Source organism: Pelecanus crispus, chromosome Z (assembly GCF_030463565.1).
Source record: "Pelecanus crispus isolate bPelCri1 chromosome Z, bPelCri1.pri, whole genome shotgun sequence".
In the NCBI taxonomy this organism is placed as follows: Eukaryota; Metazoa; Chordata; class Aves; order Pelecaniformes; family Pelecanidae; genus Pelecanus; species Pelecanus crispus.
The window spans coordinates 54,366,463-54,389,226 of NC_134676.1; the positions used below are offsets into that span (position 1 = coordinate 54,366,463).

At 41.1% G+C, this 22,764-nt stretch overlaps 1 protein-coding gene across 4 annotated transcripts; it reads right to left on the reverse strand.

Annotated features, from left to right (window-relative positions):
• Positions 1-955: 955 nt before the first annotated feature.
• FKTN (fukutin) lies at positions 956-21,536 on the reverse strand. 4 transcript variants are annotated; one of them, XM_075725847.1, is made up of 10 exons: positions 21,519-21,536; positions 21,106-21,287; positions 19,734-19,793; positions 16,125-16,328; positions 14,339-14,616; positions 12,739-12,871; positions 10,953-11,082; positions 9,670-9,803; positions 8,614-8,741; positions 956-3,503 (listed from the first exon to the last, which is right to left on the reverse strand). In XM_075725847.1, exons 2-10 carry the CDS (start codon positions 21,208-21,210, stop codon positions 3,290-3,292), a joined length of 1,386 nt encoding a protein of 461 aa, XP_075581962.1. In that variant the 5' UTR covers positions 21,211-21,287; positions 21,519-21,536; the 3' UTR covers positions 956-3,289. The 4 variants fall into 4 exon arrangements, with proteins under 4 accessions (XP_075581962.1, XP_075581963.1, XP_075581964.1 ...); XM_075725850.1 differs by having other exon boundaries at positions 3,466-3,503; positions 8,570-8,741; XM_075725848.1 differs by lacking the exon at positions 19,734-19,793.
• Positions 21,537-22,764: the final 1,228 nt, after the last annotated feature.

A 22,764-nucleotide genomic window follows, 5' to 3' on the forward strand; every position in this document is an offset into this window, starting at 1 on the left:
AAGCTCATATACAAACGATGATTCCTATTTCCATTTTGTAAAAGCAGAAAGCTATTGAAAACTGCTACAGAATCATGGAAAATAGGAACTCCCTCCAGCTGGAAAATACGATTAATTACAGTCAATCCTTCAGTAGAGTCAGTCGTGGCTGACATTTGCCTGTTCTCGGAGACCCCCAGAAGTCAACAGATTCACACATTTCCACATGCAAAATACTCCAGTATTTTATGCAGGCAACCTCAATTTGCATCCCTTCCATTTACTTCTATTTCCTACCAGTCATGGACAGGGAGCACATATATCCCTTCCTTTTTGTAACCATCTTTTATGGCTTTTGAAAATGGCTCTTTATGGCCCTTTCTCCTCAGGCAAACCTATTTCTTCAATCTTTCTTTGCAGTTATTCCAGAGCTTTGAACATCTTGCTACGCTCTTTTTGGGTAATGGGTATTCCTTGAATAGGCCCTGCTATTTCTAAGTTACACATATGTAATGTGCTTTGTTTGCTACATGAAAGTCAAGGTCCTTTGCATGTTGCTGCTTAAGACCTTAAATGCATGCCATGAAGAGAATTTAGAAATTTCCCTCCTCTCCAGAGCACTTTCAAAATGAAGGTAGGTAGTAAGTTAGGAAGGTAACACAGAATTAAGAATCCATTTCAGATGAGGCAATTCAGGAGAACCTAACAGGAAACAAATGCCTAAATCTGGGTGATTTCATGGGGAATGGTAAGGCTTCAGCCTCACAGGGTGCCTTCAAAGAGCACCAGCTCTATGAAGTTTGCACTGCTCCTTGGGACGCAATCTACAAGCGGGAAATCTGCAGTCAGGGCACTGCACAAAGCATGACAGGAGACGTGCAGAAGGCCAATGCGTTTGTGCAATTGCAGGATCCTTTTTTCCACATATGGGCACCTGCTTTATTCCAAGCGTCTTTGTTGTGTCAAGTATCTTTATTAAAAAATAAAAGCTCAAGATAGACAGTCAATAAGCAGCATAAGAAACAGGTCAAAATTCTTCTCTTTGCGTTATGTCACAGTAACTGCAATGAAGTGTGTGAAATGTGGCCCAAGATGACAAAACAAAGGATGAAACAACATCTTGAGTTGCAAATTAGACTCTCCCTTTAATCAGTATTAAATGTACACTTGCATCTTCTGAAGAGAAAATATTTTAACCTGAAGAATAAATGTACAGGTATAATCAACTATTTAAGACATCCTTCCTTTCAGGGACATGCATTTGTTTCCATCAGTCTTTCCATCTACAAATACAAAGTCAAAAATTTGACAGGATTATAATTTTCTGATAGTATCTTTTCTTTCACTCTTAAACATCTATCACATTTGAAAAACTTACAGGCATATTGTACATTATTAAACAAAGAGGTTCATGACAGGAGTTCTGAACACGAAAACCATAAGGACATTGGCTTTTTTCATTTTAAGGAAAAAATACAAAAAATTCTACCTGAGAAATTATCCCGTATGATGTAATGTTTACTTTACCGAGTAAATGGCATTAGCAGGATTTTACATATGTCTCTTCTTAATTAGGCAAAGCTAACAAAGTTACCGTTCCAACTGAAGAGCCAGCATGACAAGTTGTTGCCAGAAGCTGAATAATTTATGCCAGTGCCTCAGTGGCAGGAGACTGCTGGAACTGAGAGGACTGGCAGGAAAAAGCATGCAGCACACTCCAAGACAAAAACAGCAGGGAAGCCCCAGAGTGCACCCGGAATGATACAGTAGTAAAACCACCGCACGGCAGTACCTATTTCATCTCTCCAGAACTGTACACCTTTGAATACACAGACGAAAACTGCAGATCAACAGAACACAAACCACAGACTCAACCCACCTCCACCCAGTGAAAGGTGGAAAAGCTGCAACCCACAGACAGCCCTTCTGCTTTAGACAGGAAAGAACGGATACAGGTTTGTTGCAAGTCAAGATCAGCTCCATTCAGTACCTCGACACTGGTTCACACATACTCCTGGGTCTGTACCCTATATTACAGTTGTAACTCGCTAGCAGCTCTAGTGCCCTTGTCTTCCCTGCACAGCAGGACTGGAATGAACAAACTTGGACACACACGCTCATATGAAAGCTATTATTCCTCTCCAAAATACTGAAGAAGAAAGCTTACTTCATTGACCAAAAGCACAAGCAGAAGCAGGAGGAGAGGGCTGTCAGGCTTCCATGTTCTTCCCATCCAAAGCCTAATGTTACACTAACACTTCACTTGCAATTATGCCATTACAAATTTGATGGAACAGTTGGTATTTGTACACACTTCTGCTTACACTTGGAGAAAAGAGCTGCGATTCTCTGAGATCTCTGCTCTGTGAGCCCATGTTAAACAGAAAACTAAGAATACCCCCATTTCTATCTACTTGTAAGAAAGCAGGGATAGCTATAATTTTCTAAAATCTAGCCAAAACTTTTACATGGAGGACACACTAATTGGGACATCAAAACCAGAATATTTATTTTTCCATGAGAAAGACATCCCTGTAGCATACACCCTCATGTTCTTAAAAAAGAAAAAAAAGAAAAGAAAAAAAAAAAAGCAGGTAACTTTCCCTGTCATAACTGCATGCAGTGGTTAGTGCACAAAAAAACGCAACCGTTATTGGAATATCTCTGATGTGGATAGTTTCTCCTTCCATTCATTTAGTACTACACTGTTACCCAATACCTCCTACATGTAAAGCAGGTGGGTCACACAGGTTCTGTGTAATAGAAAGATTCCACTCCCAAGAGCAACCTGTTACATACTGTAGGGATGTATCAGTCTCAAATCAAGCACATTTGAGGTACTCATACCTCTGGTGTTCAAAAGTTGAATATTCACAGGATCTCCTCTGAAAAAAGAGGAAGTTCTTTGGGATTTTTCCATCTTATTCCTCTCTTAAGCTTGAGAAGTGAACAGTCCCAAAGGTTTTGATGATCCCAGGAAAGTCTAAGCCACCTGGCCACTGTTTACATTTAAATAGTCAACTGCCCATAAGTTTACTGCAACATTTCTTCTCTATTACCTTTGTGCAGATTTTCTTTCAGCTTCCCTTCTCTTCAGGTGCCACATCCTGCCTTTAATCTTTTCCTTTAACTACCTGGAAAACACATGATGAAGGTGAAAAAAAATAGCTGTTAAGCAAAAAAAGGTAAATGTCTCCTTAGGAAACAGATGAGAAGTTACAAAAGGAACGGATCTTGATGCCTTTGGGAAATAGGGGATTACAAACTGAGTTTCAAGGATAGCAGGCATGCTCTATTAGCAGTCAGGTGGTCAGTAGATTTGAATGACATCATCCCATTCATCAACAGGCCAGACACCATTGTACTGCACATTGGATGGTGAGCTCTTCCAGTCCCATGTCTTCACAGGCACCTTCCAGTCTGGGCCATAGTTGGCTTCAACATACTGACGGGTTTCACAGGGCACATGCACCTTGAGTTCTACAAATTCAGTCCAACACAGAGTAAACTTTGGAAAGAGATACCTGCATCATAACAAAAGAACATTGTCACTGGCAGAAGACTGAAATACACCTCTAAATAAGTTCACGGAGAAAGTAAGCAACTGCAGCAAGTGGCCATGTTACATTTATAAACATTTTTTCCTTATTTCATAGCTTTCTATCTATGAAATAATATTTACATACTGGACAGGTGTGTAATTATCAACAGTAACTGGTTAACATTTGCCACATGTTCTTAGGAAGGAGCATTCTAATTCTTTTGCTGCTAATTCCCATATCATTCTGCCACCTGTAGGAAATAACTTAGTCCCTGTCTCTACTTTTTCACTCACAAACTGGATTTAACAGTTACTCATTTAGAAGGGTGTCAAGAGGATGATACATGTTATTTGGTAGGGGAGATTTTGAGAAAAGCAGCATTAAATATGCTATTATGAGTCAGACCTTTTTTACCAAAAACAAGTTTTTACCTTTCTTCAATCTTACCAAACACAGCATGCTATTCCCCATTCACTGCCCATGTTTAGACGTGGTGCCAGACTTGGAACAGCTGCAAAGAATTAAGATACAGCTGCCACCCTGTACTTTCTGAAACTGTCTCGGCCCATTCAAATTTCAAAATTATTTTATTCTACCAAACCGACCCTGTTCTGTATCTGTTTTTTTCTGTAGAAGAGCCAACATAAGCCCTACCTATAAGTATGCTTACAACAGTGGAAGTTCACAGGTAAATTTCACAGTTTGATCAGAACGACATCCTATAGGAGCCCAGTGTGAGTTGATGTGTTAAACAAGTAAATACCAACGACTATATACTATTGCTGCAGAGGATCGCTCCCACTTCTGAAGCTGTGAATTCGTCCACAGAAAAGAAGTGATCTTAAAATTCCTTTTCACAGGTTAAAATGAAACCATAAGCACTTAGACCTTTTGAAAAAGAAGGTTAAAAGATCATAGAATCATAGATTCATTTAGGCTGGAAAAGACCTTTAAGATCATCAAGTCCGACACTAAGTATGTGCATTTGCATGAATCAGAAACCCCATGTGTTCCTCTAAGCATAAAATTAATTTTATTTCTAAACGCTGAACAGTTTCAGAAAATAAAACAACCTTATAGAATCATAGAATCGTTTAGGTTGGAAAAGACCTTTAAGATCATCCAGTCCAACCATTAACCTACACTACCAAGTCCACACAAAACCAATCAAGGGTAGACTAGATTAAACCATGTCCTGAAGTGCCACATCTACCCATTTTTTTAACACCTCCAGGGATGGTGACTCCACCACCTCCCTGGGCAGCCTGTTCCAATGCTTGACCACCCTTTCCGTGAAGAAATTTTTCCTAATATCCAACCTAAACCTCCCCTGGTGCAGCTTAAGCCCATTTCCTCTCGTCCTATCGCTAACTACATGGGAGAAGAGACCAACACCCACCTCACTACAACCTCCTTTCAGGTAGTTGTAGAGAGCGATAAGGTCTCCCCTCAGCCTCCTCTTCTCTAGGCTAAATAATCCCAGTTCCCTCAGCCGCTCCTCATAAGACCTGTGCTCCAGACCCTTCATCAGCTTTGTTGCCCTTCTCTGGACACGCTCCAGCACCTCAATGTCTTTCTTGCACCAAGGGGCCCAAAACTGGACACGGTATTCCAGGTGTGGCCTCAACAGCGCCGAGTACAGGGGGACAATCACCTCCCTGCTCCTGCTGGCCACACTATTCCTGATACAAGCCAGGATGCTGTTGGCCTTCTTGGACACCTGGGCACGCTGCTGGCTCATGTTCAGCTGGCTGTCAACCAGCACCCCCAGGTCCTTTTCGGCCAGGCAGCTTTCCAGCCACTCTTCCCCAAGCCTGTAGTGTTGCACAGGGTTGTTGTGACCCAAGTGCAGGACCGGGCACTTGGCCTTGTTAAACCTCATACAGCTGGCCGCGGACATCAATCCAGCCTGTCCAGGCCTCTGCTGGGCCATCGACCCTCCAGCAGATCGACACTCCCACCCAACTTGGTGTCATCTGCAAAGTTACTGAGGGTGCACTCAATCCCCTCATCCAGATCATCGATAAAAGATATTAAACAAGGCTGGCCCCAAAATAGAGCCGTGGGGAACACCACTCGTGACCGGCTGCCAACTGCACAACCTTCCTTTTATGCCTTAAATAGAAGGAGAGAAAAAAGTGATCAAGCGCTTTTGGACATATATCCAGAGACTACTGATTAGCTCTAAACTAAACCAAAAAGCAAAAAAATGCCAGCTACCAAGGCAAAACCAAGGTAAACAAACTTTATTAGTGGAGCTATAATCATCAAATAGGTATTTAGCTGTTACTAACCCAGGAAATCATTCATCTATCAGAACTGCAGTGGGCATGCATATGTAAAAGCTATCAGCAAACCACTGAAATCCAGGAAGTGAACTCTGAATAATAATTCTAAGGAGAACCAATGCGTAGTTTAAACAAACTAATCTGCAAATTAAAAAGTCAGTTGGAAATTTCACCAAAATAATTATTTAACTATTAATTAAAATCAAATGTTTACATTCACTGACGAATAATGTAGCTTTCAGTGATGCTTCACACTGCTGGAATCCTTGCTCATTGTTTGTTTATTCCAAGTGGCTGGGATAAGGCTATGTATTCTTGTATACTGCTCACCATTTTTTTTCTTCTGATTTCAGTCTCATCATCTTTGGACATAAAAGTGCTGAAAAGATCTTAAGCTTACACAAAGTCCCTTACGTTAAGAACCTACAGAATTAACTCATTTTAAGGATTAAATCATACAGTATATATTTGACTCCCAGATTCAGTTTTTGTAAATACTCTGTTGAAGACTGCAACTGTCTAGCATTAATGTTGTAAACAAATAGGTCTCAATTGCTGTAACTCCAAGATAAGATAAGAAGGATGTACATGCTTGCTTGTGTCTGCAATGTTGAGGAAGTATTTGTGTACATGAAAATGCAAACCATACAGCCAGACTTGTAAGGTTTAGAAACCAGCTCTCCAAGGAAACAGAGACTAAAAATTAAAAATATTTTAGAGACTAAATGAGAAATACTTTCATTCTTCATACTTTTATTTAGCAAGGTGTATAGAAAGTATGCCTGTGCAAATATTTAGCTTTCTGAAGAAAATGCCTTTTACCCTTCATTTTTAAAAATACAAATATCTTGGAATAGAACTCCCACCCTTGTCTGTGATGAGCTAGTAGCAACCAATCTCTCTTCTGACACCACATAAACAGCTGGTGAGATTCCTTTAAAATTGTTAGTGGATTTAGGATTCAGCATGATCAAACAATCACTTCTCTTTTGACTGACTTCCTCACCTCACCTTCCCCCATAATTCTGAACGGGCTGAAGACTAAGCAAAATCAAGGGTCATTCTGTGTTGCAGGCATTCAGATCAAGCATACTAAATCACCACATCTCACAGCTACAAAGCTGTGACCTTTTTTCTCTTTCTGAGAATGTATTTGGAATAACACATATCTGGAATTATTTGGCTAAGCATTCTGAACAGCCATGTTCTGTCAGGACTTGGGCCTTTATAATGGTAAACAAGCAGTTTTCTTGCTCCTTTTCTGTACAGATTAAGCACAGTAAACTATGCCTAAGAACCACCAGTTCAGAATTAGAGGCTTCCTTATGCTACTATGTAAAAGCAAATTTGTTCTTATTGAACTGGAAAGCCATGTTTGTAAGCTTGGAAAAAAATTACCACCAAAAATAAGTACTAGCCTACAAGAAAAGGAAAGCGTTTTATGAAAGCTGGAGTTCCAAAAGAGCTGTGATATCCTATGATATGGGCCTGAAGCATAGCACAGGTTCACATCAACCTTCTATTCTCATGCATTGGACCAGTCACATCAAAGACAGAAAAAAAAACAGCTCTCAAGTATCCAAGCTCTGATGCTACAACGGAATTTTGAAAGAGCATGTCATCTCCACGGGCATGGAAACAGCGACTGCAATTTAGACACAACAGAAGCACCAAGAAAAGGGAAGGAATTTATCGGTCAGCTTCCTCCTCAGAATGCATCACAGCAAATCTTCCAAAATCTTCTATGGAAAAATAGACATTAAGCCTGCTTTGGAAAACTATAAAATTGTTCCTGTATTCTAAGAAAAACACTCTGCAACATACATTTTCTGCGGGAATATTCCGAGTACTCTTCCGTTAGTCTATTTCTAAGTGTCCCTTTTGACTCTGGTCATCAAAATATCTTTCCCAATCTTTGTTTATCATTTCAGAACAAAGATAACTAAGACAAGGACTCAGACATTATCACCACCTGGATGACTGTGTTTACTAAGTTCGCATTAGCTAAATATAAGCAAATACAGTTCAGGCAAAATATGAAAGATAATGAAATCCTATAGAAGTCAACAAGGTTTTCAACTAGTCTGCAACTGTCTCTTTCTGAGTTAAGGTGGGTGATGGAAAGAAACAAATCTAATTATCAAAACCTATATTCAGTTTGCTAAGTAGATTAGAAAGCTGTTGTATTTATTTGCTGATTTAATACTGAAAGGTGTGAAGCAAGAAATGTGAGATCCTATTTAAAATTTCATTTTCAGAACATGAACAACAACAAGGTCTGCAGTAGTCATCTACATTGCTGTCACAACATTACAGTCAATAAAGTATTCCAAATCATTACCACAAAATCCAAAACTATGGAGTTTACTTTGCAAGGACAGTTGAGGCATTCTGCCATAACGCTCCATCATCGAGACAGATGCCTAAGGATTCATTTTTTACTGCAAAATTACTTTGTGCAACAGAGTTTTAGAGACTTCTTTCTCATTTCAGTTCTTTATTTCAGAGCTTGTCACAGTCCAGATAAGATCTGCTTGATACATGACATGCCAGCACTGCTTTCGATTTCACAGGCGAATTGACATTTGACAAGCCCAGCACCTCTCTAGCAAGGCCTAGTACTGTTCTCTTTCTACTCCTCCGGTCTCAAAGTGCAAAATCTCCACTGATTCTCCTCTGATAACTGCCTTTCTCACAAAGAGCACGGACTTTGCCAGGCAACAACACACAACATACAAAATGCCAACACTAAACACTAACTTTTTCAATTTCTTTCCTATTAGAGGTACAAATCCAGTTCATACTTAAATTTCTTGCCGGACTTGGCCTGAGTTCCTCCATTCCATATGTGGTCATCCTCTTCATAGAAGAAAAAAATATCAAGTTTCACATCATCATCTCCCTGGAAAGAGAGTTCCAAGCTGTCTTCTACCTGCAAGACAAAAATACACACTGTATATACTCATAAAAATACAAAGCTACTTATGTCAGCAGATTTCAGAAAACAAATTTCTTTTGGTCAGGTATGCAGAGTGTCTCATATCCTAACTGAAGAAAATACACTAAGTCTGCAATTTCTCTCTTGATGCCTTGAGAACACTGGAAATTTTCTGCACCTCAGTGGGACTACCTTCTCTTTCCTCCCTTTAGCCCCAAAAGCTTCGGCACCATCTCCTTGTCCTCTGCCACAAGCAACATAATCTCAGTGAATAAACACATGATTAGTAAGTGTCTTCATTTAACAGACTTCCTCTGTGATAAAACACTCACTAGCACCAGTAATGATATATCACCTTGAACTGTGGCTGAACCTTTATATTCCTGTAATTTTGTTTCTTCTCTCCACTATTCTGCAGCCTACACTCTGAAAAAGCTAAATAAAGATCCACATAAGCTAATAATGAACAAGCCCAGTGCCCACCTCAAGCCATCCTTCCCTCTCTGCTAGTTTTACATACAGGGTTACAGGTAATCTCAGAGCTATCACCAATTATCCCATATGATGAGGGCCATTCAATTTCAAAGACTAAATTCTGTCTTGATTCTTAAGTTTCCCTAGCACGACTGACACAGATTAGGCTCCTTTAAAACTTACTAAAACCTTCTTCTGAGGGGGAATTCAGACTCCCCAAATAGGGCTAAAGCTATTAAGAGCTTCATTTTGAGCTGTATTTTCTCACACACTGGCCAAGAGAACACACAAAAATCAGCAAGATTATACATTTAGGTAAAACCCTGATGAGCAAATGTCTGTCAAGGCGACTTCAGAAACCCAGTTCTACACAAGTGATCTGCAGCTGTACTCAAACTTATGAACCTGCAGAAAGACATATGAAGCAGATTTTTCACTGTCTATGTACCTTGCCAAATTTGTGCTTCAGTGGTAACCCTGCTTTCTGAAAGGCTGGAATGATATCTGCTTTGTAGTCCCTTATAAAGACTCCCAAATCCACATCTTTGCTGTGAGGAATGACATTGCACTGCCTATACCAGCCTGAGGGGGAGGGGAAAAAAAAAAAAAAGGAAAAAAACAAAGTAGTTAATTCCAGAACGTAAGAAATATATCAATAAAGCAAAAGCAACATAAAAATGAACTGCCATAAGGTCACCACACAGAGATCTTCGAATGAGGCTATAAGCAAGACTTCTGCCTTTCGCTAGTATGAAATGAACCACATCGAAGAAAACAAATATTACTGCACTTATAGCCAGCTTTTTCCTCCAGAAAGCCAAGAATGCGAGAGAAAACACTCACTCTTTCAAAGATAAAAAAAATCTTCAGTTTCCTAATCTAAATGTCTTTAAAGAAAAAACATTCTTTATCTGGGCCCAAATCTAATCAGCAATGAACAGTTACAGGGCTACAGCTGTGCCTTTAATTTGAAACTATTATTTTAAATAGTATCTGAGATGTTAGTCATCTTTCAAGCACCACTGCAAAACAGTAAGACAAGAAATGGGACATCCTTTTGTCTGTTTCATTAAAGCAGCTTTTAGTAACTTCATTCAGAAAATTGTATTCCTTAGGACTAAACAAAACCAAGTTGAATGTGCACACACATGAGTTTTCAAACTCTATTTCAATAATAAAAGAATCTTCACCAGTGATAAGATACTACTTCCATCTTCAGCAGAATTGAAAACTTGCAGTACCTATTCTAATAGGCTGACATTTTATTAGAAGGATGTGTTTTAAAATAAATAAATAAATAAATGTAAACTATATTTTAAAAGTCAATGATAAGTACCAAATTGCATGGGAAGTCAGGTTAGAGTCTACATGGACAACAGAAATATGTGCCCATCACTGGCATTTCCAACTAGCATTTCAGTCAATTCTAAGCCACACAATTAAGGGAACTGCTGATTACTTTCTAAGCAGTGATCAACACAACACCGATAATTGCTAACAACATTAAATGCTTCACTGGAAATTTGCTCAGCATCTCCAAGGCTCAAGCTTCTAAAGAAAAAGCATTTTGTCAGGAGCAAAAAGGCCTATTTCAATACAGCTCATGCCACATATTACCTTCCAACCCAGTACATTTAGCTGCTAACCTCAGCTGACACCACAAGCAATACAGGATGAAATGTTTAAAATTTCAGATGAGTTTAAAAATGCAACATAACACAAATGTTTTACCAAGGCATGTTCCACTGCTCAGCCAGAACTTTACTCCTAAGTTATTCAGTGTCAGGGCAGCCAGATGGAGCAAGGATTTTGCTTTTTTTCTGAACTCCACTGCATCAAGAGAGGCATCATCAGGATACAGCTGGAAGGCAAAGGAAGAATAAGCAAGCTATTGTCAGAGAGCAAACTTGTCCCTTCATTTTTCAGTGTCATAAGAAAAAATGACCTTTAAAAATTTACTTAACTAATATCTGGGTGGTATCTGTTTTCACATATACAGCCCAGTTTGAGAACATGCACTAGAATGACAAGTTAAAATTTAAACTCTGAAACATCAATCTTCAGTTTTTCTGAACTAGCAGAATGTAAAGTCACACTAAAACAGAGTAAGAGTACATGTATTAAACACCGACTTTCAGCACTTGGCAACAACACAGATGAACCCTAGTTCTGCACACACTGAAGCCAATACCCACAGTCCAGCGGGAAAACAGGGACAGAATCAGCGTTACTTCCAGCACATTAGTTTATTTGGCGCCACCAAGAGTTACAACTGGATGTTGACAATTTCTGCCATAGAGCAGAAACAACGTGAACAGAAAATCATGCCCATCTTCCAGGTACAACTGTGGCAAGATCTTCTGTAATGCAAAGCCAAAACACGGCAGGCTGGGCAAACATTACCAAATCAAACAGAGGAACAACGCACCACTCAGCTTCACGACTGATTTCATTAAGAGCTCTTGGGCAACAAACAGTTGAAACGAATACTTACTTTTCAAAACAGATGCCAGCTGCTTATTTCAGTATTAAAGCTCCAGCAAAGTTCAATATACCTTCTGAGGCACATTTTCTCCGCCTGTGGTAATTACTGCCTGGAGGTTTTAGTGCTGAAGTGGAGCATGCTTACAATTTCTGTCCTTTACAGGTCAAGTGACAACACACAGGTACTCCTGGGTACAGTAACCGTCCTGCTACACGTAACGGGGAGCTTATGGCCTACTAGACTGAACAAGGATGGTCTTCCCTTCCCTGAGAAGTCCCTTCCCCAAGACCTCAAATGTCTGAAGAACGGAACCTCTATTGTCCTCCTTCTTTCCCCTTCCGTGAAATCAGAGATGGCTCAAGTTCAGTGACCTGATTCTGACTACACAGCCTTAATTATGGTAACTCTTGACCACTTTGTATCTTGGCCCTTTTCAAGTTAGGACAAAATGCTCCCTGTAGTGCAGCAGAAAGTTTTTTACCATCTGCTAAATCAGGTAGCAATATTCTAAAAATAATGCTCTAAAAAGTGGTGAAAACATTAGCTTACATGGTCAAAAAGCAATGAAGTCATTTCAGAATTAATATACCATTTCAAATAAACCAAACTAGGAACATGGAACTGCAGCACACGTTTCAAAAGAATATAAAATGAAATATTACTCAGAACTTTGAGAATTGCCATAAGGAAAATTTTCAACCACAAAGAGACACAAGATCTTATTTACATGAAATCTATTTAACAGTAACAACGTGTGAGAACTATGGACATGTTGGTTACCTCTTCTTTTCAAAGTTTTGGAAAATAGAAAAAATGTGCTCACAAGTAAAAAAGACAGACCGTGATTTTCAGTTCAAGTTTTAGTTTTATTACCACTTACTAAACTCTGTGGATTTAGTCTCAGAGGCTGTATTTAGCTTTATGTATGCAAACAGTCCCATCTAGGTAAAAACCAATGAACTGTTCGTAGGTTTGGGTCAATCAGTGAAACCGTACATTACATCTCAGAGACACCACCTGTTTACCACTAACCTGAAAGAAAGCCCGAGCTTCTCTGTACCTACATTCAAGAAATCTAGAGCGTGACACCTCCTCTAGAAAACTGGATGGATTTTTTGGAATTTGAACTTTTAAGTCATCAATGGAAACAAGCAGAAGTTCTGGCCTGGAGGGAAAGAAAGATGATACATTACCCATACAATTCCTTTACAAATTACAACCCACTTTTTCCTCTAGCTCAGGTTAAAATCTTAATGCATACTAGTGGCAGTGATTCCTCTGTCCAAATACACCCAAAATTGATTATAAAAGAAGAGCAACAAGAGCTTCAACAAATTCCCCATACCTTTCAAAATTCTGTTTAAAAAAGAAATTTGATGCCTATAGGTTAGTTTGTCAGATCGCCGATTCCTCTACTGACTCATGACTTGCACTGAATTTGTCCAGAGCTGTTGTTCAGTGCATTTGAAAATTCAGGCTATTTATTTGGTTGTCTAAGGTATGGGATGCACTTAAGAACCAAATTTTACCCTGTACTTTGAGGCTATTTACATTTAAAATTTAAAAACTGTTCAGCTGCCACAGTGAATTAAATGTGATACTTAACAGCTTACACAGTGGATTTCAAATGTTTAGGCACATAACCAGTACAGATTCCATGTTTTAAAAGGAAGAACGAACGGTGTCAATTTTAAGGAAAATGTTAAACAGATTGACTTTGACCTGTGAAATGTTTGGCTGTTTTTGTCTGATTTATGACATATACACATACCCTACAGGAACACTGTTCTGGAAGGCTATTGGTATGTGCTTGGTTTTGAAAATAGTGACAAGATTTGCCATGATCTGTATTTCCTAAAATATTGCTACTGAAAGCATTGTAAGAAAAGGCAGACATTTACAGTACCTTCACCAATGTAATGCAACATTTAAGCATAAGACTATGGAAAAATAACATCACCATTTCAAACAGTTATGCAAGAAAGGAGTTCCCCGAGCATGTTAAGAGCACGGGTTAGATGCAAGGGTTGGCACATGTCTTTGCAGTACCAACGTCACCTCTTTATTCATGTTCTTTAACACTGATTCTTTGGACTATTACTGAATGGATTTCTGTTGCTTCCCCTTTTCATTTAATGTTCCGTATCTGTATTCAATTTTTGGGCACATATTGTTATAGAAAGAACACCAAATATGTATCAGCTAGCACTAAGTCTCTTCCCACTTCTACTTTACCCCTGTGCTGACAGCACAGATGGCTATCAACAGATTTCAAACTTTTAAATATATTAATTGTAAACCACTGACTGTAGCAGAAGATCCTCTGCTACGTTCAACCTCAGCCATGACTATTTCTTCTTCTCTCATCTTTCTGCCTGCTTTGACCTGGCTACACAGCAACTTCCTCTAAAATGTAGTTCTTAGTTTATAAATGGTGGGAACCTCTTGTTTTCAGGTAAACAGAATTGGATTTACCTTCATACCTTAATTTACCTGCACTTTGAGGGCTAAACTGTACATGAGCTAAATTTTACAGCCTGACTTTAGGAAAGAGAGTAATTTTATATACAGGATAAAGAAGTTATTTTGGAAGTGCCATTATGGCTTTTTGCCTCCTCTGTTTTGAACTCACTTTTCATATGCTCCAGGGTAGCGACCAAAGTGGAGCTTCCGGAAAGGCACAAACTTTCTGTCCATATGTTGCTTGAGCCTCAGGGGGCCATGCCAGAGATAATTACCACTCCTCTCATAGAAGACCACCAGGTGGATGGCATGAGATGCCAGTTTAAATATGTAGTGCAAGGGAATTTCGATCCCAGACAGGTCATCCATCCCGTCCAAGCGGGGGTCCTTGTTTATAATCTTTAGCCACTGGAACCCCATTTTCTCAGCAGTTCTAAAAAGACCCACCTAAAAATGAGAGGGAGAGACAGAAAAAAACAGAGAGAGAGAAGCTAAAGATGAGAGAAGCCAAAATTAAATGTTAAATGCTTATTATTAACCAACTTTATTCCCAATTTTCATTTTCTAATCAGACTTAAGTACAAACTACTCAAAAATTTCTAAGACCTTAAAGATCAAAAACCACAAGCAATTCCAGCCACTGTATTTCCTTCTCTTAAATTTTGTCCCTCAAACTACTCAATAAAACAACAAATAAATGTTGTAAGCCACACTTAGACTAGGCTTGCTCCTTGCCATAGCACCCTTCTCTGCACCCTCAAACTGTTCTCTAAAGTTATTCTTGTGCTGAACATGGCATTCATAAGTCCTTGAATAATGATGCCACTAATACAAAAACAATGACTGCAAAATCTTCTTTTATTATGTACATAAACAGTTGTCTAAATCTCACCAAACACTGAATGTTGCACTAGGTAACAGGCTTTCGTATTTCCACAGGAAAAGGGAATGAAATTCTGGCTGGTAAGAAAAGAACCAATCAGCATCTGATGACCCTTTCAATTACTCCCTTTGAAGTGTTTTATACAGGTGTATCAGTTTCTCCTTGGGATGCTACAGATATTATCAATGAGCCACAATGGAATGGGGAGATGGATTTATGTTAGTGTGCTGCCACACAACCTTATTCTCAGTTTCTTTAAGTCCTTTACAGCTATGGGTAAAACAACTGCCTGAGCAGACCCAGAGTGCCACTACTCTTCACTTGAGTGGGACTCCTTCAGTAAAATAGTCACAGACCATTTTAATGTCTCCTGCTTTTTCTTTAAAAAAAAAAAAAAAAAGAAAAAAGCTGTTTGTCACTGGTATCTTTAGTCTGTATAAATTAATCTAATAAATATTTCCAGATGGCACTTAATTGATGAAATAATGTTGGATTCCATTTTGTCCTTCATCACATGCTACACCTCTATTTTTAATACATCCATTTAAAAATCTCAGAACACCGAAGAAAAGCAGAGATACCAATACACTAAGTGACAAAATAAAATGGTATTAAGTACAAGGATATACTAAAAGACATGTAAAGCAGAGGACTATGATAATCTTTCTAGCCTTGTCACATCAATACCTGCATTTCCTCCCTGACAAATACCCAAACTCGAGATTTATTACAGCTGTACTGACATTACAGATTTAAGGTTTTCCTTCTTCCTTTGTAACAGACCACTTTCTTTTACTTTTTGGTGTGGCCTCTTACTATAAGTGTTTATGAATATTGCAGACCGCTTCTAAAAACTTTTAGTTATCTGTAAATGACTCTTAATGAGTCCAGGCTAGTGCCTGGATATCTTTTACTTTAAAAAAAAAAAGTTTCCTCTACCAGTATCTTTACGAGATTTCCATACACTGAGTTCAGAGGCCTTAATACAAACATGAAAGCATTATGTCACAAAATCACAGAAGAGTTGAATGCATTACAATACACAAAGGCGAACTGAAGAAAAGGCACTTACTTCATGTTTCCATGTTTTGTCCAGTAGTGCAAACGTAGTAAAGTCTCTTGGAGCACAAAAGTACTTGCATTCCGGACTAGGACCATCAGGAGAACTTCTGATCTGTTCAATGTCTTTATCAACCAGTCCCAGAATCAAAGGATCAATCAAATACACTGGTATATTGTGACTGGATATTAAGCCTAGGAACTTCCTAACCACGTGCTGTTTGACAGAGGATAAAATTAGAAGTTACAAACACCATCTTTAAGCATACAAAGGTTAATACATTAAAAGTCTTTGACAGAAGGAAAAAAAACCCAACCCACTGACAGAAGGAAATCTTATTTCCCAATACATTTTTTGAGTGTTTACTTTACTTCCATGAACAATTGTGGAAATAGAAATCTTCTGTTTCACAAGAACAGGCTGTTCTCAGGCTTTCCAGGTCTCTAAGACTACAGGAAAAATCTTTCAGCTTCGATTACAACTTTCTACAAGTTAAAGCACTTAACTCTAGAGTGCTAGACTTGAGAATGGACTCTAGGCTAAACTCTAGCTTCTTTCCAGCTCTAGACTGAGTTGGAAAGCACTTGAATAAACTAGAGATTATAGCATCAGATGCGATGCACGTGTGGTTGCTCAGGAAGCTGGCTGATGTCATTCCGAGGTGGCTCTGCAACACCTTGAAAGGCCACGGTGGTCAGGAGCTGTTCCTCCAATCTGAGAAAAGATAAATCTCATGCCATCTTCAAAAAGGAGGTTCTGGGGAACTCTGGTCACCTTAATCTCAGTCCCCAGGAAGCTTCTGGAGCAAAAGGCCCTGGGAAAGTCATATCCAAGGATGCGATTGGGAGAGCCAGCCAAAGGCAAAATGTACCTAATCACATTGACTCCCTTTGAAGAAGTCTGTGGGCAAGGCTAGAGCAATGGACACTGTTCATACCTTCACTTTAGCAAGGCTTTTGACCCACATCCCCAAACCTCAGGCATAATGTCTGCTGTATACGAAGGCTGATTCACTGAGAAGGTAGGAAGTGAGTGCTATCCAGTCTTTGGATACTAGTATACCTGGGGCACTCAACCACAACAACATTGCATAAGGGGTTAAAAGCTGCAGTAAGAAGGTCCTGTGCCTGGTGAGAGGATTTATTAACTTGACTCAGTGCAGAATTTTAATCAAGTGCATTTAAATGTCCATGGCACACAGAAGATTTACAGCAATCATAACCACCATGCTATTAAAAATGTAGCCGATGTATTTAACTATAACAGTTAAATTTAGTGACTTAAAGTACTGTTCTACTCAGAAAAAAAATTTGCTTAGAACAGCACTGTCAGGCTTTATGTCTGTTGCATCTCAAGGTTTCTAGAAGAGGTGTGATAATGGAAAACAATGGCCTAATGCCCAAGCTATCTGCTGAGCAAGCTGACCCTGGTTTTCTAGCTGAAGCTCCTTCCTCCTATCCAGCTGCTGAGTCTGTTCAACCAGACTCCACAGGCCAACCTCCAATTATAGCACGGGCTTCAGCTTCAGAAAGGTGTAAAAACATGAACACAGAATGTGGATGAACAAACAGAATTTAGGCAGCAGAACTACCTGTGCTGTATGGGCAGAGGCAAGGCCACCCTCTTAAGTGATTTCAACTATATGAAGCTGAAAGGTAAGCAATGTGCTAGCATCATTTCCGTAACTAAACTAGCAAATCAGACTGATGAACAGGAAGCACATCTGTGCAAAAATTTTTCCCCCCTGTCACTTGGTGCTGGTTTTGGCTGGGATAGAGTTAATTTTCTTCATAGTAGCTAGTATGGGGCTATGTTTTGGATTTCTGCTGAAAACAACATTGACAATACAGAGATGTTTTCGCTACTGCTAAGCAGTGCTTACAGAGTCAAGGCCTTTTCTGCTTCTCACAACACCCCACCAGTGAGCAGGCTGGGGGTGCACAAGAAGCTGGGAGGGGACACAGCTGGGACAGCTGACCCCAACTGACCAAAGGGATATTTCATACCATATGACATCATGCTCAGTATATAAAGCTGGGGAAGAGGAAGGAAGGGGGGAACCTTCAGAGTTACAGTGTTTGCCTTCCCAAGTAACTGTTACACATGATGGAGCCCTGCTTTCCTGGAGATGGCTGAACACCTGCCTGCTGATGGGAAGTAGTGAATGAATTCCTTGTTTTGCTTTGCTTGTGTGTGCGGCTTTTGCTTTACCTATTGAACTGTCTTTATCTCTATCCACAAATTTTTTCAGTTTTGCTTTCTGATTCTCTCCCCATCCCACTGGGGGTGAATGAGCAAGTGGCTGTGTGGTGCTTGGTTGCCAGCTGGGGTTAAACCACAACACATTTCTCCAGGGAAAGAGATGTTTTTAGTTGAAACTTAAATAATTGGTAGAAAGAGACGGCAATGATGCCAAGCAGCTAAGAGAAATGCATTCAAACAGATCATTTTGGACTCATCACGCAGGGACTCTGAAGAAAGCTTGGAGTGCAACAGGTCCCTAGCAGGACCATGGAGCATTCTGCTTTGTTACTAATGATCCCGTAAGATCAAGTTAAAGCTTAATGAGAACTCTGTCCACAGACTGGCAGATTCGAAGCCCACTGTGACCATGTCACCTAACACCTAGTAGGTAGTTCCAAGGGGTGCCACCTCAAAGAATAGTGAGACATTCCTGGTGCAAGCAAGCAGTCCACAGAGCAGTTGGTTTGGATTATTCCCAGGAACAGCTCCTAACCAGAGCACCTTTCCTCTTGCTCAGCAGAAACAAGGCATTTAAATGGCTATTTTGCTAACTAGCAACATTATCATATTGCATCCAAAGCGAACAGCAGCCAGCTCCCAGGGAATCGTTCTCTTTAACCATCTGTGCTGTCCTTCCGCTGGGAGATCTGTTAACAAAAGACTTCTGTAAAAGTGTTTCCAAACAAATGCTAACTACAAATATCATAACTGACCTTCTGATTCCCTGAGGCCAACATGATGTTTTGGTTGCACTCAATCCAGCAAACCTTAAGTAAGATACAACAAAAAAATAACCCCATTTCAAGTATCTAATGGCACTCCTAACACTGCTCCTGAACACTGGAATGCAGCAACTGGTGAATGTTGAAATGTAACATTTTCCTGCTTGTGAAGAGCTTTATGACCCAGCATAAACAAGTAACACAAAACACTGAGCAGCACGTTAAACAACTGGAGCAAGCAAAGAGGTATTCTGTGACCCGAGACCTGCAGCCAATCCTTTTACTATGCTACTGACTATCAAAGAAGCTGCATGTCAAATAAGCCAACCTTTTCAATACTCAGTCTGAAAGAACACAAAGCCTGGATCAAAACTTCTATATCAGAAAGAACAAGTTTTGCTGCTTAAAATATTAACAACAGTACTAAGGACTGCACAGGCAAAGGCTGCTAAGCTGTAACTGTTTCTCAACTCCATTTTAAACTGATGGTTTGAAACACTTCATAACTTTACGCAGTGAAAAAAGTTATCTCTTCGTCCTTAATACTAGAAAATCCCCAGTAAAGAGGAAAGAGAACCGGACCCCAAGTTTGCAGTTCCTTTGAGTTCTCTGAGACTTGCAGAAGAACTGTATGGACCGATGATGTTGTACATACCCATCTAGTGCTGTCTTGGCCTGACTGGCTTCCTCTGACTTTTGAAAAAACTGCTCCATTCTATCAAAACCAAAGAAGGGGAGGGAGGAAGAAAAGGAAAAAAAAGTAAGTTTCAGTTGAATCCCTGCTTAGGATTTCTTAACAGGACATTCAGGGGCATTTATCCAGTTAGCACTTTATAATTATGCCTCTGGTCACTCAACTACAGTACTGAATGTGAAGTCATAAACAACTGCTCTGGCTTAGGATATTTAGAAGGACAACCTAAGCCCTGGGGACTTACAGACATGCAAGTATTGCATATCAGGTTTCTAAGTCAATGTGCCAGTAAATGTAAAATAGGAAGATGACAAACACAAATACTGTTAGGCAAATACCACTGGGGAAAAGATAGCAGGACTATGCCTCAGCCTCTCCATATATAATCCTAGATAATTGAATGTGAAAGAGAGTGTATTTGTATCATAAAGCCAAGGCGGTTAGTGGCTCAGCTTTCAGCTTTTCAAAAGTATGAAGAATTTCTCATTCACAGCCTTGTTGTTTACAATCAGAAATTATGAGAAAGAAGTCCAAGGTCATGGAACCACCTAGCACTAAGACCGCGTGCATTTATTAAGAATGTCCTCACCAAAAGAAAACAAACTCAGGAAAAATGATACCTACACGGTTCTTCTGTAGAAATAAAATGAAGGCATACAGTTGCAAGGAGTTCCTTTGTTGAATCTGCATTGCAACTGTAAACTATGAAGCCATCAAAAAACCAGAGTATTTAATTTATAGTAACATTTGTCTCTTTTTCCATTACAGAAAATCACACCCAGCTAAACATTCCACAGGTGGTATAAAAGCAGGATTTAATCTATAACATCTAGCAAATTGTGAACACTGAATCACAAAGCACTAAGACAACTGCAGAAAAAGCTGGGTTTTCTTTTAAACACACCACTGTTGAAAAACCTCCAGCCAGTAAATGCTGCCTTCCTCGTTTCTTCAGAAAAGCCCTAAGATAGGGCTTGATTAGACTTCACTGTCACTTAACAAGAGTAGGAAGGCCTGTGAGGATTAAAAGTCTTGGGTGGCTCAAACCCGCAGCTGAGAACACCGAACGGCACCCCATTTTAGAATTAATGAGATCCCTCTGGCTGACATAATGACTCGAAAAATCAGTCTGACAACTGAAATTTGACTGCACCCCTGCCACCAGAAACGTGCTCGGGCTACCTAGCTGCTTCATGTCAATATTAGAGGAATGGCTAACCACATGAGGGCAGCTTGAGGGTGGCATTAATGCTGCTAAAGGACTCTGAAGAGAGCAGGCGCTACACTCGGTTATTCTACAAAAGCAAGCCCGTGCAGGACAGCTCGCTCTTACCTTCTGCGATAGGTAGAACTTGTAATAGTACAGCTGGAAGAGGAGGAAAACCAGGCTGGTCAGAGAAAGGAGCGCCAGGACCACGTTCTTATTGATTTTCTGCATTAGTCTTTGGTCCGCTATCGATCACCGCCTGGAAGCAGCGCGGCGTCGCTCATCCTCTCCGCTCTCCCAGCTCCTCCCTGCGCGCCGGCGGAGGAAAACGGGGCGCTGAGCGGGGCGCCCAGCAGGCCGCGCCGCCAGCTGCAGCCAGCAGGCCCGAACCGCACGCCGCGGCGGCCCGCGGGAGCCCTGCGGACCCGCGGCGGGGGCCCCCAGGCGTCGCCACCCGCCCCGCCCGGCTCCCCCCGCTCCCCCCCCGCCGGCCGCGGCGCTGGAGCACCGCAGGCCCCCGCCGGCCCGGCCGCCCTCACCCGCCGCGCAGCTCCCTGCCAGCCGGCAGCCGTAAAGCACCGCCCGCCGCCGTGCGCGCATGCGCGGCGGGAGCCGAGCCGAGCCCGCCCCGGCGCCGGGCCTCAGGCCTGCCGCCCCGCCCCCCCCGCCCCCCGCGGCCCAACCCCGCCCCGCAGGAAGATAAAATGAGGGAAACTTAGGCACGTCAGAGTTCAGATTTCTGTATTAATACAAAAAGCTCGCGTCGCACACAAGTCAAAGACACCGAAACACTCCGCGGGCTCCAAGGCAGCCCAGCGCGGCCAGCGAGAGGCCTCCTCCGGCGGGGAGCGCTGCGCCGGGGCAGGCGGCGGGGGCTCGGCCCTGCTCCGCCCGGCGTGGTGGCGGCGGGTGCCCGCGCCCAGGCTTCCCCTCCCGCGGCGTCCGGGCTGCTCGAGTCCCGCCGAGGCGGCGGCGGGCGGCAGCGGCCCAGGGAACTGGCTGCCCTTGCCTGTCGCGTTCGTAACCTGCGGTCCTTACCAGGCTAAAATATCGCCGAGTCGCATGTTCTTCCCGGGGGAACCAGTTCGTTTCCCCAGTCTTAATATGAAACGGCAGTAACGTGGGAGAGTGCCGGGGGGGAGGAAACGGGATTTGTACATTAGCCTCTACTTTTTCTGCTTAGAGGGTGGCTATAGAAATAAACCTGTCTGCCATCCGTATTTGGTATTTGGAGAAGCACCTACACCTTGGATGCTTTCAAATCATCCTTTCTGAAATTAACATCCCTTGCTGCAGTTCATACAGCCTTCCATAGGAACAATGAAAGCTACGGTTTTCTGATATATTAAGAACTCAAGGAAAACCTTCAGTTCCTCACAAGATATTTTGAAGCTATTTTAACTCTGAAAGAATACCAGTAATCAGTATTTAAAAAAAAAAAAGAAATCTCATTTTGGTCATACAGAAGAAAACTCCTGTCTAGCCACCAAAGAGCATCAATTCCAGAGCAGAGAGGCTCAGGGAGTATTAAAGTCAGCAGGCATATTATTCTTAGTGTTAACTACAGGGCAAAAATACAGACCTTCAAAAGGTCTAATCCACTGCCAAAGAACCACCCCTCCAATCCCTGAAGTTGATTCCCCTAGGAAAAACTCCACAGGTTGTATGCATCCCTCTCTAGCTGCAGGTATGAACAGTGCATGAACTGCAACAAAATAACACCAATATACTGGTACTGGACAGACACTATCTCAGAAAACAGAAGAGTCTAAAAAAAATCTAAAG